Here is a 14442-nt window from a genome sequence, read left to right as displayed (position 1 = left end):
ACACAGGACCTCCTCCTCAGTCACTAACCCGCCCCCTGCCGGGTGCGCAGAGTGAGGTAAGTGCTTCGAGTCTTCTCTCAGCACCAAAGCCTCGGGACGCACTTTTGCTTCCCGACGCCACACTACCTGCTCCACCTCGCTGCGAAGCCTTGCCAGGTATGTCAAAAATGATCGTCACTTTAGTGCCCCTCGCACGGAGCTTGAACACGTGGCTCTCACTCCCAACCTGTCGCGCTGCCTGTTCCCCTCATGGGATCTCTCCTTGGTCCTTTCAGGCTTTCGGAGACCCCCCTTCGAGCCGCTAGAATCAGTCGAGCTCAAAGCCCTCTCCTTGAAGACGGGCCTCCTGATCGCGCTCGCTTCCATCAAGAGGGTTGGGGACCTGCAAGCATTCTCTGTCAGCGACACTTGCCTGGAGCCCGGTCCGGCAGACACCCATGTCATCCTAAGACCGCGAACGGGCTACATGCCCAAGGTTACTACGACCCCCTTCATGGACCAGATAGTGAACCTGCAAGCGTTGCCCTGGGAGGAGGCAGAGCCAGCCTTTTCATTGCTGGGTCCGGTGAGTGCTTTGAATACCTACAGTATCTCAGTGAGTACACCCCTCACATTTTTGTAAATATTTGATTATATCTTTTCATGTGACAACACTGAAGAAATGACACTTTGCAGCAATTTAATGTAGTGAGTGTACAGCTTGTATAACAGTGTAAATTTGCTGTCCCCTCAAAATAACTCAACACACAGCCATTAATGTCTAAACTGCTGGCAACAAAAGTGAGTACTTTTAATCTAATGAACAGATGCATGCTTCCCTCCATTTATACCCGTATTTCCGGGGGGAGGGACATGCAAATTATGTCTCATTTGCCTTGTCTCAAGTTCAGAGGTAACCGAGGCCTTCAAGAAAGTCCCCTAGCGTCGCTTCACTCGACACAATGTCTTGTTCCCTCCATCAGGGAATGGAGGTTACAACAGTAATCTAGACTTTCCTTTCTTCAAATAATGTGTTGGAAATGGGGCTAGATGAAATATGATGGATGTATTGTATCGATTTGAAATGTTGCTTATTGATTGGTTGGTCTCTATGGGAATAAAGCCCATACCTTTTCACACAAGCCAAGTCATACGTTTGACTATCTTACGATTTTGCCATCTCATATAAATTATTACTACTACTAATACATATGAGTTGTTATGAGACTGTTTGAAGGGGGGGGGGGGATTTCATTTAAACCTAGAAATTGTAACATTCTCATTTGACTTTTGTTTTTGTGCTTTTATTTTGAAATTTCCTGTTTAGTTCCTGTTTCCTAGTCTTGTCAATTCCTGTTTTCCCTTGTTCATGTGTCCGGTTCTCTTACGAGAGGTTCTCTCATATTGCGTAAGCTAGCTTACGCTATGGGAAAGATTCATCTTTTCTGAGATATTGAAGCCAAAAAATTATCCTTAATTTTGTATCCATTGTCAACGCAGTGCGGCAGCTGTAGACCTTGAGCGGGCTAGCTAGCGAGCTCATTGGTTGCTCTGCGGCAACTGCTGCAGCCTATAGACGAGCTTGGGCGAACTCGCATCCAATGAGAGGCGTCCGCGCGCTCACTGCATCAAAGCCCGCCAAAATGGGCGTAACTAGAGTGCATATAAGCGTAGTTTGTAGGCTGGAACCCTGATTTTCATCTCTTCAGCGAAGCTCTTCGCATCGCTGACCTGGAAGCCGCGTCGCCGTTCGAGGGGCATCAAGCAAGCGTGGACAGCGCTAGAAGAAGCCGGCCGTCCCAGCCACCTTCAGCCATCCTGCGAGCTATGCCATCCGACGACGTATCCTTTTATTCAGCAAGCTAGTTCTCACGAACTATTCACAAAAGAGTACGAGCATCTTTTTCAAGATGCCTCGCTCCACTTGCGCCTCATGTCGCGCCCTTCTCAGCACAGGAGACCGCCACATCATCTGCGCTCTCTGCCTGGGACTGGGGCACGCAGAGCTCGCCCTCACTGAGGGCGGATGCGATTTCTGCGAGGAGCTACCGATGTCAACCCTGCGGGCTCGACTCGAGCGCTCAAAGCAGAAACCGCCACGCGCCTTACCTTCAGCCGTGCAGGAAGAAGCGCCGCTCACAAAGGCTGCCGGAAACTGTGGTTGAAGCGACTGCCTTGCCGGAGCCTCTCCCTCGAAGCATCGCTTTCACCCTCCCCGCCCCGGACGCCGCAGTTGCCGCCGAGCGGCCACACTGCTGCCATCTCGGATGACGAGGTGGAGGATAAGGGCCGCTGTTCCATCATGGCTTCGACAGCGAGGAGTGGTCAGGCTCCCAAGCCTCCTCCTCGGCCCAGGAATCCAGCAGGACCCGCGCCGGAGTCGAAGGGGAGTTAACACGCCTCCTCACAGAGGCCGTCGACCGCCTCGGGCTCGAGTGGTCACCGCCCCCTGAGCAGGCACCCAACAGACTCGACGGCTGCTTTCTTCAAAGCCATCGCCGCTCTACACCCGTGGCCCGGGCCGCTCCCTTCCTGCCGGAATTACACACGGAGCTTGCAAAGTCGTGGACGCTCCATTTTCAGCCAGGTCCCGTTCCCCCGTCTCCACCTCTCTCGCGTCGGTGGACGGCACCACTGAGAGAGGCTACTCCTCCATCCCCCCGGTCGAGGACTCGGTAGCAGCACACCTTTGTCCGCCCTCCGCGAGATGGCGTTCCAAGCCTGTGCTCCCGTCTAAGGCCTGCAGAGCGACTTCCGCCTATGTTGGCCCACGCCTATTCCGCCGCCGGCCAAGCCGCATCTGCTCTGCACTCAATGGCCGTTTTACAGATCCTACAAGCGGACCTTCTTTGGGAGTGGGATGAGTAAGGCAGGCACCCAGAGGCTGTTACTGATCTACGAAGCGCGACAGACCTCGCCCTTCACGCTACCAAAGCTGCAGCCCAAGCTCTAGGGAAGTGCATGGCCTCACTGACTGTGACCGAGAGACACTTGTGGCTAACACTAGCCGACATGGGAGAAGCAGAGCGCTCCACGTTCCTCAACGCACCGCTCTCTCCGACCGGTCTCTTCGGCTCCGCGGTGAGTGGCATCGTTGACCGCTTCTCAGAAGTCCAGAAAGCCACCCAAGCCATGAACCTCTTCCTGCCGCGTCGCGCTAGCTCCTCTGCAGGCCGCTCACGTGATCAGCCTCCTGCACAGAGCCTCTTCACAGCGCCCAGTTCAACAAACTCAGACTTCTCAGCGTCGACAGGGCGGCCGCCCTCGATTGCGCTCAGACAGCCGCCACAGACCGCCGCCCCCCCCGCGGGCCTCGATCTAAGGTAACGCTGAAACCCGAGCAGCCGAAGTCTTCCTAACTGTGTTGAACAAACGACGGCTCAGTCCCGCCGCAGCCGGACCACCGTCAAAGCTTCGCCCCCTGTCAGTCCCCTTCTCTCAGGCTACTGCAGTGGTGAATTTAGCATGACCATGACTATGCTTGCGCATCACGTAACAGATGTGACTCTTTCCCCATTCATTCCAATCGGGAAGTCACTCACAAAACAGCCTGTTCATGCTGTCTGCGAGCAAGCATGCATAAACACACTAAACGCGCTCACACATTTTGTTCAGCGCTCTGTGTGCGGCAATCAGAGCGAATTGGCCATTCACCCACCGTTACGCTTCAAAGCGTGGGAAGCTATTCCAGGAATATCCAAGTGGGTGTTAAGCACAATACAACAGGGCTATTTGCTACAATTCGATCGCCGCCCTCCTCGCTTCAGAGCGCGGCTCGAAACCACTGTGAACACAGAAGCAGCGTGCATGCTTCGTTCAGAAATAGCAAGCCTTCTGTGCAAAAGGGCCATAGAAAAAGTGCCACCCTCTCTGAGCGAGTCGGGGCTTTACAGCCATTATTTTCTTGTTCCCAAGAAAGACGGCGGCCTCAGACCCATATTAGATCTCAGGGTTTTGAACAAGGTGCTTGCAAAAAGACCGTTCAAAATGCTTACAATCAGGAAACTCCTCGCGCATGTGCGCCAGGGGGACTGGTTTATTTCTCTCGATCTGAAAGATGCATACTTTCAGATTCAGATAAATCCCCGTCACAGGCCATTCTTGAGATTCGCCTTCGACGGCCAGGTTTATCAATACACCGTCCTTCCGTTCGGCCTGTCCTTAGCACCCCGTACTTTCACGAAGTGCATGGATGCGGCGCTCGCACCCCTGCGGAGTCAGGGTTTCCGAATTCTGAACTATTTGGACGACTGGCTGATTATGGCACAGTCACATATGGAGCTTCTGTCTCACAGATCAGTTCTCCTCAGCCATCTGAACAGTTTGGGTCTTGCAGTCAATTGGACCAAGAGCTCACTACAGCCCAGTCAGACAATTTCCTTCCTTGGGATAGAACTAGACTCCGTGGCAATGACGGCTCGCTTATCTACACAGCGCGCGTGCCGTGTTCAGCGACTAGCCGCATCTTTTCAGATGAACAGCCTCACGCCTCTGAAGAAATTCCAGACAGTGCTAGGTTACATGGCCTCAGCCGCAGGAGTACTTCAGCTGGGTTTACTGCACATGCGCCCGCTTCAGCATTGGCTAAACACCCGCGCGTCTCGCCGGGCTTGGGCCACAGGCCGCCAGCCCATCAAGGTGACTCAGACCTGTATTTCAGCTCTGCAGCCTTGGACAGTGGCCGAGTGGTATCAGCGGGGAGTGACAATGGGAGCTGTATCTCGCCGAAAAGTCATCTCGACAGACGCGTCCAACACGGGTTGGGGCGCGGTCTGCGAGGGCTCTCCGGTTTTCGGCCTATGGTCAGTTCAGAAAAAGCTCCTTCACATAAATTGTCTGGAAATGATAGCGGTCGAGTACGCGCTCGTGCGCTTTCTCCCGGTCATTCAGGGTCACCACGTCCTGGTCCGTTCGGACAACAGATCTGTGGTACCCTACCTAAACCGTCAGGGCGGTGTCAGATCCAGGAACCTCTTCCATCTGACGGAACGCATACTGAGTTGGTCCCAGTGCCACCTGCGCTCGCTGAGGGCGACGCACGTGCCAGGCCACCTGAACAACGGCCCAGACAGACTGTCCAGAGACAATATTCCCCCAGGGGAATGGTCCCTGCACGCTCAAACAGTCCAGACGTTATGGCACCTATTCGGCAGAGCAGAGATAGACCTCTTTGCGTCAGAAGAGAACTCTCACTGCCCGATATTTTTCTCGAAAAGCGAGGACGCGCTGGCCCAGGACTGGCCCAGACGCCCGCTTTACGCCTTCCCCCCCGTCTCGCTATTGCCACAGGTAATGCAGTCATTTCCCTATCGGCGCTGCCAGCATCCGATAGCGAACGCGACGCCAATCTCCTTTGCCCAGTCAGAGCACTGAGATTGTATACCGCGCGCTCCGCCGCTTTCAGACGCTCTGAGCAGCTTTTCGTTTCGGAGGGTGCACCAAAGGTCTCGCCGCCTCGAAACAGACACTATCTAGATGGATAGTGGACGCTATTGCTGCTGCATACGCGTCAAAAGACCTGCCATGCCCGTTGGGCATTAGGGCTCACTCCACTAGAGGCATGGCATCCTCGTGGGCATGGTCCAGCGGGATTCCCATTCACGACATATGTGTGGCAGCGGGATGGACTTCCCCCTCCACATTTGTCAGATTTTACAATATGGAAGTGCCCGCTCTGCAGGCAAAACTACTAGCGGTTTAATACGCTACAGCTCCCCTGGTGAGCTGCACAGATGGGACACATTCCACACAGACCGGCACCGCCGCTCTGTCGTTCCCTTCCCACTATGTGCTTATATATTACCAGGCACGGATTTAGGAAGCAGAGGCCCCTGGGCACAAAATCTTGGAGGCCCCTCCTCCTCCTCTCCTCTTTTTCTTTTTCCTTTCCTCCTTTTTCTTTAGTTAAAAACAAAAACACCAACTCCATTTCTTGTGATGTTAACTGTGACAGCAAAAGAGATCTATAAATATCTATAAAACAAAAGACAAAATGGAAACTATCACAGAACAAAATCAACAGAATTTATTGGAATAAAAGCAGATTAAAATCTATGAAAATACAGGCTAATAACATAACTAAGAATAACTATAGTCATGTCTGTACAGTCTGTTTTTTTACGGAGAAACAGATGATCAACGATATACTAGGTTGTAACGTGACAGAGGCTGGTAGCAGAGCAATCAATTCAGTGAATTACACTGCGCAAATCAAAAGTAGTACCCACCGGCACCGGACGAAGAAGGATTGACAGTCTCCACAGAATAAAATATTCATTTTATTTTATTTTTCGTGTTCGCATTTATGAGGAAAAAAATGTTACGGACGTGACCGCTCTGAAAGCGGCACTAAAAGTAAAGAATGCTTTAAAACGTTTTCACAGAGACCTCAAACAGAAAGCACAAAGCCTTTCTTTAAAGTGAATTTCGTTTTGTATTCATTTAAATCCTAATTTTAATCAATGTTTCATCAACCAATTCCCTAGATCCGGGCATCTAATAATCAGGGTTTTTAATAAGGGGAAAAGGTAATAGATATGCCTACATTTTGAGGCGGTCAAACTGGTAATGCACGTCACCGCCGGGTCTCTGCCGCCTTCAGCACCTGCTTCGGTTTCGGTCTCAAGCGGAGTCGGAGACTGTGGTGGTGGGGAGGCATTTGAATAGGTGTCTGTCACTCCAGGCGGGCTGGGGTTCTCTGTCTTGTCGTGCTGGTGCTGATGCTCAGGTTCATCTAAAATAGCAAAGCTGGATATTGTGCTAAACTCAGCATCACCGCCGGCGCCGCCAGGCTCTTTATTTTCGTCGAGCCGACTTTTGAAAAAGTAGAGATGGCTGGAATATTACTCCTAATTAAAACCTCTCTGCTATCCTTCTCCTTTTTAGCTTTACGTTTTGTGGCTCCGCTGCTCCACCGTTTTTTATCCATTTTGTTTGTTTTTTTCGATGTCCTCAACTCTCTGTTTTTCACACTATCTTCTACCGCCTGTTTTGCCGCTATCAACAGTTTCCGCGGTAACCTGACTCGTCATCATCCGACACAGCCGAAAAACTGATCATGATACTTTTTTGCGTGTAAATAAATTATTGTTAACACACATACGCACAATTACACACGCATTCATGAATTTTAATTTAATTTATTACTAATAAAAAAATTACAAAAAAGGATGAGGCCACACAGTTAGTGGGGTCTTGGAGGCCCCCTAGAGGTCGGAGGCCCCCGGGCACCGGCCCAATCGGCCCGGTGGTAAATCCGGCCTTGTATATTACACAAACACTGACCCGCATTCTTGCCGGCCAAATCTTATTTCCCCACTCATAAGGGCTCCCGGGTCCCCCTTAATTCCCTGGGGCTCATACAGTGGATGCTTGGCGCGCACGGCGTTGACAATGGGTTCCCGTAAGCTAGCTTACGCAATACGAGAGAACCTCTCGTAAGAGAACGTATCGGTTACCTAACGTAACCTCGGTTCTCTCTAGATGAGGGAACGAGTATTGCGTAGCCGGCCGTGCTCGCGCCACGAGCGACTTTTCGCTTCAGTCAATGAAAACCAGGGTTCCAGCCTACGAACTACGCTTATATGCACTCTAGTCACGGCCATTTTGGCGGGCTTTGATGCAGTGAGCGCGCGGACGCCTCTCATTGGATGCGAGTTCGCCCAAGCTCGTCTATAGGCTGCAGCAGTTGCTGCAGAGCAACCAATGAGCTCGCTAGCTAGCCCGCTCAAGGTCTGCAGCTGCCGCACTGCGTTGACAATGGATACAAAATTAAGGATAATTTTTTGGCTTCAATATCTCAGAAAAGATTAATCTTTCCCGTAGCGTAAGCTAGCTTACGCAATACTCGTTCCCTAGGTAACTGATACATTTTCATTGGTTTATTGTTTGGTTACTTTGATTCAGTTCTAGTTTGTCATTGGTTTTAGTTAATTGTCTTGTTATCTTGTTTTAGAGTTCTGTTTGTTTACTGGCCTTTGTCACCCATGTCTTTTGTATTTAAACCCTCATGTTTGCCTTTGTAACTTGTCAGGTATTGTTCTTGTAACCTTGTCTTTCTGCCTTAATCTAGGCTTTGTGTTTATGTCACCTTGTTGTTCTGCCATAGTCTAATCTAGCCTTTGTACTTGTTACCCTTCCATAGTTTAGTCTAGCCTGTATTTGTGTAACCTCGTTCACCCATAGTTTAGTCTCACCTGTGTGCATGTAACTTTGTTGTCTAGCCTAAGTTTAGTCCAGTCTGTATCCATGTACCTTGTAGTTTTGTTTCAGTCCTGTCCAGCCTTAGCCTTAGCCCTTGCCTTAGTTATTTCATGTTGTGTCCTGTTTTGTCATTATTAGTTTGGTCCTTGGTTTCTTGTTTTGTCTCCTTCACATTTATAGTTCGGGATCCTGGTTTCACGTTCTCAGAATAAACTGCACTTGGGTTCATCTCCACTTTGTCATCGTCTCTGCCTGTTTGTGTCTAGATTGTTACAGAAATAAACAAAGTTTTAGGATTTTAAAAAATGTAAAACAAAAACGAACAAAATGACAAAAAAAAAAAGCTCTAAATTTTTTCTGCTATTTATATTATTCATAATGAAAAAATGCATTAAATGCATTAAAGGGATACTGTTGTTCAACCAAAAATGAAAATACTCTCATCATTACCCTCATGCCATCCCAGATGTGTATGACTTTCTTCTGGTATCTCAGCTCTGTTGGTCCATTCAATGCATATGAATGGTGGCCAGAACTTTGAAACTCCAAAAAGCACATAAAGGCAGCATAGAAATAATCCATAAGACTCCAGTGGTTAAATCCATGTCTTCAGAAGTGATATAATATTTAACCACTGGAGTTGTATGAATTACTATTATGCTGCCTTTATGTACTAATTTGTAGATTCAGAGTTCACATGCTCTGTATAGACCCTACAGAGCTGAGATATACTTCTAAAAATCTTTGTTTGTGTTCAGCAGAAGAAAGAAAGTTGGGATGGGATGGCATGAGTAAATGATGAGACAATTTTCATTTTTGGGTGAACTACTCCTTTAAACTAAAATCTTGATGTTACAGATTAGAAGTTAATGGTGATATAATTTGTCAACCACTTTAAATGGCATCACTTCACGTATACATGACATTAGCACAGACTTTTATTTTAGCCCACTAAATATTCTGACCAACCGTATCTTTAAGTTTTAAAGGTTGAACTGTGTTGAAACGTACAGTCAAGGTTTGGACAAGTGCAGGAAGGACCTCTGCATTGTGGTGAAATGTAGGTCTTTGGTTCATCTGTTTTGGATAGCATCCTCAAAGTAATGCTTGCCTGTGCAGCCTCCCTAGTAGTGTAGCGTCTGCTGCCTGACAGCATGTCACCTGATCCAGATAAGAGACAGTAAGACCTGCTGCCTCTGTCTAACCCCCACAGATCAGCGGCTGTTCTGTACACACACACATCAACACCTTCACACACAAACACATCCTTTTCAGAGACCTTCAATCCACCGCAAAATTCCTGGCAGCCTCCCTGAGGACCACCCAGATAGGAATGTTGGTAACACTTTATTTTGATGGTCCCAAGTAGATATTTAACTGACTATAAGTGACTTATCAACTGGCTTGCAATAGCTAGTAAGCAGTGTTTCAACAAACATTCAGTAGACTTTCAGTAGCCTTTATATAGATCTATATTAATGACCTTTTAATGAACTTAATATTCTCAACAATAATGTAAGTAGGTCATTAAAAGATATATATATACAGGCTACTGAAAGTCTACTGAATGTTTTTTGAAACACTGTTTACTAGCTATTGCAAGCCAGTTGATAAGTCACTTATAGTCAGTTTAATATCTACTTGGGACCATCAAAATAAAGTGTTACTGGAATGTTTGACCTCTCTTTCTCCTCTACCCACCCTATCAAAGGATGAGTTAATTAACACAATGTTGTCTTCTCGATCCTCAGGAGATGTTCACACCTGAGTGTAAATTCAAGGAGTCAGTGTTTGAGAACTACTACGTTATCTACTCATCCACCATGTACCGTCAACAGGAGTCGGGTCGAGCCTGGTTCCTGGGCCTCACCAAGGAGGGTCAGGTGATGAAGGGGAATCGAGTAAAGAAAACCAAGCCCTCCTCACACTTTGTACCGAGACCCATTGAAGGTAGTGTCATTCTCAGCAGTTTATTTCAAGCATGATTCTGTTATACTAATCAGTGCCAAATATAAAAAAGACATTAGAAATGTCTTAAAAATAATACAAATAATAAACTTTTATTGAATTATATTCAGCAAATAAGAACACAGAACACATTACTTGGCCAAGTGCATTGCAACGCTTCAATTAAACTGATTCCTGCTAAAGTCAACATGAAGAACTGTTTGCTACCCATTTTACTTCCGTTATCTCATGTATTTTAATTTGAAACAGAACAAGAAGTAAACTTCTGACTTGATTTTATCCATTAGGATATTAATTGAATTGTTAAAAGTTTGTGTTGCATACCAGAATGGAGTAATTTGTTGGAGGAGTTGAAATAAAAAAGAGCCTGGAAGTCATTTCAGATGAGTTAACAAATTTTTATTGAATAAATTATTTCTTTAGTCATTACCAAGACATTTGTATTGGTTTGAAACATTGTGTACTGATGAATCACGAAATTCCAGAAATATGTTTTAGGAAAGTCTATTTTTAAGATTTCATGTTGACTTTAACTATCAATATTTTTGTTTTAATATAAAACACTACAATTTTATAAATAAAAATCAAAAAGGTAAAAGGCAAACCTCAAATACACTGAAAAAAGCAATACATTTGGCCCTTAGTAGTGTACGTTATCATATTTCTATTTTTTCCTTAACTTTAATTATGTTTTTCATTTGACTTAATAACAATTCTTGGAGGAATTCACTAAAAATTATTATGAAATAAAATTATGCTCTGAATAAAATGAAAATGAAAATGAAATGAGATGATCTTGCGGACCAATTCTTAGCACTATATAATGGAGGATACAGCATACCACCATTATCTGACACATTCTGCCTGGACTGTAGAGCATCACTGCACTACTGTAATCCAGAAACCTGAATCATCTCTTTAACATGCCGAAAGCGCGCTTAACTTCACTGCGCATCTTGATAAATGTGTTAACAACACCATTCTCTATCATTAGATCCTTATTTGATGAATTTCTGCTGATATAATCGATAGAAAATGTATACAAACATCTCTTTCAAATAAAATGAGTTGTACCATCTGCTGGTAATAGCGCAATGTAATTTGCTCTGGGCAATTTTTGTGAATGAATTGCAACCTATAATGAGCCTAATTTACATAGCAAGGGGGCTTGTTTGCATGGAAAGAAATGTGGAGGTTAGTGAATAAGGCTCTGAATAATTGCTCTGAAATACCACATATAAAAGTGCCTCAACTGTTTAGTGAACTATCCCACATTATTATATATATATATATATATATATATATATATATATATATATATATATATATATGCAGAATATTCTCTGTGTTTTGTACTAATTTATTTCAATTATTTAAAGTCAATCAGATTTGTTTAACTTTTTCAGCTGAGCTGTATTCTGGGAAGTGGCTATGGCTATAGCAACAGAATATTTAATAATGTAAATCCGGGCAAGATTTTGGGGCTTATGTGGGATGTAAATATTTGTTTTTGGCAATGTGCTTTTGTTGGGTTTACAGTTTTAAGTTTAACCCATTGTGATTTTTGTTAAATGATGGTGTTTTATTAGTAACTGTCACAGAGATTGTTAAAAATTGTTCACTGTAAGTAATAATTTCATTGTAAGGGTGCAGTAAAAGAGCATATACAGCTGCTCTACCAGTAAATGAGAAAACACTTGAGGAAGATTTTGTAAATGTTTTTAAATGATGCTGCAGTTGTGTCCTTATGGAAAATGCACTATATAGTTGGAGATTAATGAATTTGTTTTTACAAAAAAAATTTATTTTTGAGCCTCATGTTTGTGTTTATTAAGTGGAATGAACATGATTAGATCTGGTTGGAATTACTGGTATTCAATTTAATTATTATAACTGAGCTGTTATAACAAATGAGTATTTTCAACCAATCATAAATGTACATAATATATTTTTATGAGACCACTTACCTTATTTTTATTTATTTTTTTGTAAAATCAAAAGGCCTTTTTTTCAGATTTTTAGTAAAATCAATCATAAATAAGTCATGAATACCACCATTACTCTTAATGAATGTCACCGAAAGTAATGATTATTAATCTCTTGATATGTTTGTATGTTGCAGTTTGCATGTATAGAGAGCCTTCACTGCATGAGATAGAAGAGAAGCAACGCTCTAGGAAAAGCTCAGGAACTCCAACAATGAACGGAGGCAAAGCGGTCAACCAGGACTCCACATAGCAGGGCTCAAACATTGGAGATGGCACAGTAGCCCCTTCCCCATGCCCTTGCGCATCCGACCATGGGAATAGTACTACATGCTAAAACAAGATGACAAACTGAACTCTTGTCTGTAAAAACTATTAGAAGAACACCGAAGGGGAAAAAAAAAAAAAAGGATACAGTTCCAATCAAGATTTGAACTCGCATTTTATGCAACAAAACAAAAAAAGGAAAAAAAAAAAAAAGGCCAATGGGCAGTCATTTGAATCACAACAATATTTTTTGTTTTGGATTTATGCTGTGAGAAATTAGCTTTGAAACATTCTCATATGCATTCATTTTCATGTGAATGCTTCATGCTTTCCGCTCATCAATAAAAATTACTCAATGCCATTACTATTATTTCTGTTTTTCGATATTATGGAGATCTGCCCTAGCATTTTGGGTTTTGTATTTCTTGAAAGGTGAATGCACTTTGGGACACCAGACTGGAATGTCAAGAGGGTGAATATAGAATATGTGCCGAGTTAAATCAGATGATACAACTTACTTAAGGCAGCACAGAGTTACAGAAATCATTTGGAGAGGACTTGGAGAATTTAGCTGCTTATTCATTTATGGGATTTAATATTCATGCAACCCTTTCTTTGAAAATCTTGCACGCCTTGACGCACATATGTCCAGCACAAGTACACTGTATGTTTGTATGTTTGTGTGTGCGTGGCACTACTCAATTCCTCCAGTCTACATCTTGGCATCAGCTGGAGTGAAGCACCCTTTCTTACAATAGACAGCTTTAAATAGAAAGTAGGAAATTCCTGTGAATTATTCACAAATTCCCCTGCACCAAAGCAATCCTAAATCAAATATGAACAAACAACAACAGCAGCAAAAAACATAATAGAAAAATTAGTTTCTCTAATTATATTCAGCTCAAAATGTAACAAGAATTTTCAACTCAGGAAGCCTTAGACTTAGATGTTTGACTTTCACACCAGCCCAGGTGGAGTGTGGATTATCAACCCATAAGTGCAGAGGGAAAGTCTGTTTAGGAAAAAAAGCTGTCATTCATAAGTCTTCCACTAAAGATGCCATGAGCTGTGCCCAAGTCTGCAGCACTTAGGTGCAGTCAACAAAGCTAAGAGACTTAAACGCATGAGTCATCAGAAACAGTGTGTTTCTACTAAACTGAGAACTGGATAGTACTGTGTGTGAATGCAAAGGATCGTGTAACAACAGGCACGCAACAAGAATGTCCAAATAAAATGGGTTTCCAGAAAAGAAAACTGTAATTTGTTTCCTTTCTCTGTGTACAAAAGAGAACTCTTTATTTTTCATGTTTGCAGATGTTTTCACCTGAAACACTATCATATATGCATTATTATTAATGAGATGTATGAAATATGCATTGATATTATAAAGCAGAATGAAATTAGGATTGTTTAAGAATAAAAGTATGATACTTAAAGCTTTCTCCTTCTTTTTCTTTGCTTAGCTTATTTTTTAAGGATTCTATATGAGCATTTTTACCAAAATTTATATTTTACATATAATTACTAAATTACAATACTGCAAAAAACAAGCTGCCCTGCTGCAAAACTCAGAAACACATTTTGTCAAAATTGAGTCATGACCAAAATCAGGTCCCTTAGACTATGATCTGTCCTATAACAGATGGGCAACCGGGTCTCATGACGACTTGTGATAATAGCAGGGTTCAACAGAGCTAAACGCTCCATAGGGTAAAAGGATCCATTGATTTTATTTTCTCCCAAAACACTTATTAACAACAAAACACACCACAATACACACGTACTTTCCTAAACACCTGTTTGACACTATACACTAGAAAATGTTCTTGTTCCATGAGATCTTTGCAGGTAATGTCTAAAGTATGATTTTGCTGCTATTTGATAATTTTTTTTATTTATTTTGCTAATGTAACTAGCGATCATCTCTGAAATGAACACATGTCTTTTGAGACAAAATACTTATTTTTCATTTTCAGTTTTGTTTAAGGTCATTAAAAAATATATATTTTTAATAACTGTCCAATAAGTGAAAGGATAGTAT

General features: G+C 43.8%; 1 protein-coding gene across 1 annotated transcript in view; it reads left to right on the top strand.

The window, feature by feature from the left end:
- The window catches only part of LOC127645597 (fibroblast growth factor 12-like), a 52330-nt gene extending 38544 nt beyond the window's left edge, over positions 1-13786 (top strand). Inside the window, exons 5-6 of the mRNA XM_052129259.1 lie at positions 9933-10131; positions 12272-13786. Of these exons, the coding sequence (XP_051985219.1) occupies positions 9933-10131; positions 12272-12387 (315 nt within the window). The 3' untranslated portion in view covers positions 12388-13786. The remainder of the gene's footprint in view (positions 1-9932; positions 10132-12271) is intronic.
- The last annotated feature ends 656 nt before the right edge of the window (positions 13787-14442 follow it).

Source organism: Xyrauchen texanus, chromosome 6 (genome assembly GCF_025860055.1).
Source record: "Xyrauchen texanus isolate HMW12.3.18 chromosome 6, RBS_HiC_50CHRs, whole genome shotgun sequence".
Classification (NCBI taxonomy): domain Eukaryota; kingdom Metazoa; phylum Chordata; class Actinopteri; order Cypriniformes; family Catostomidae; genus Xyrauchen; species Xyrauchen texanus.
The sequence above is the reverse complement of the archived record's forward strand: the minus strand, read 5'-3'. Positions and strand labels throughout refer to the sequence as shown.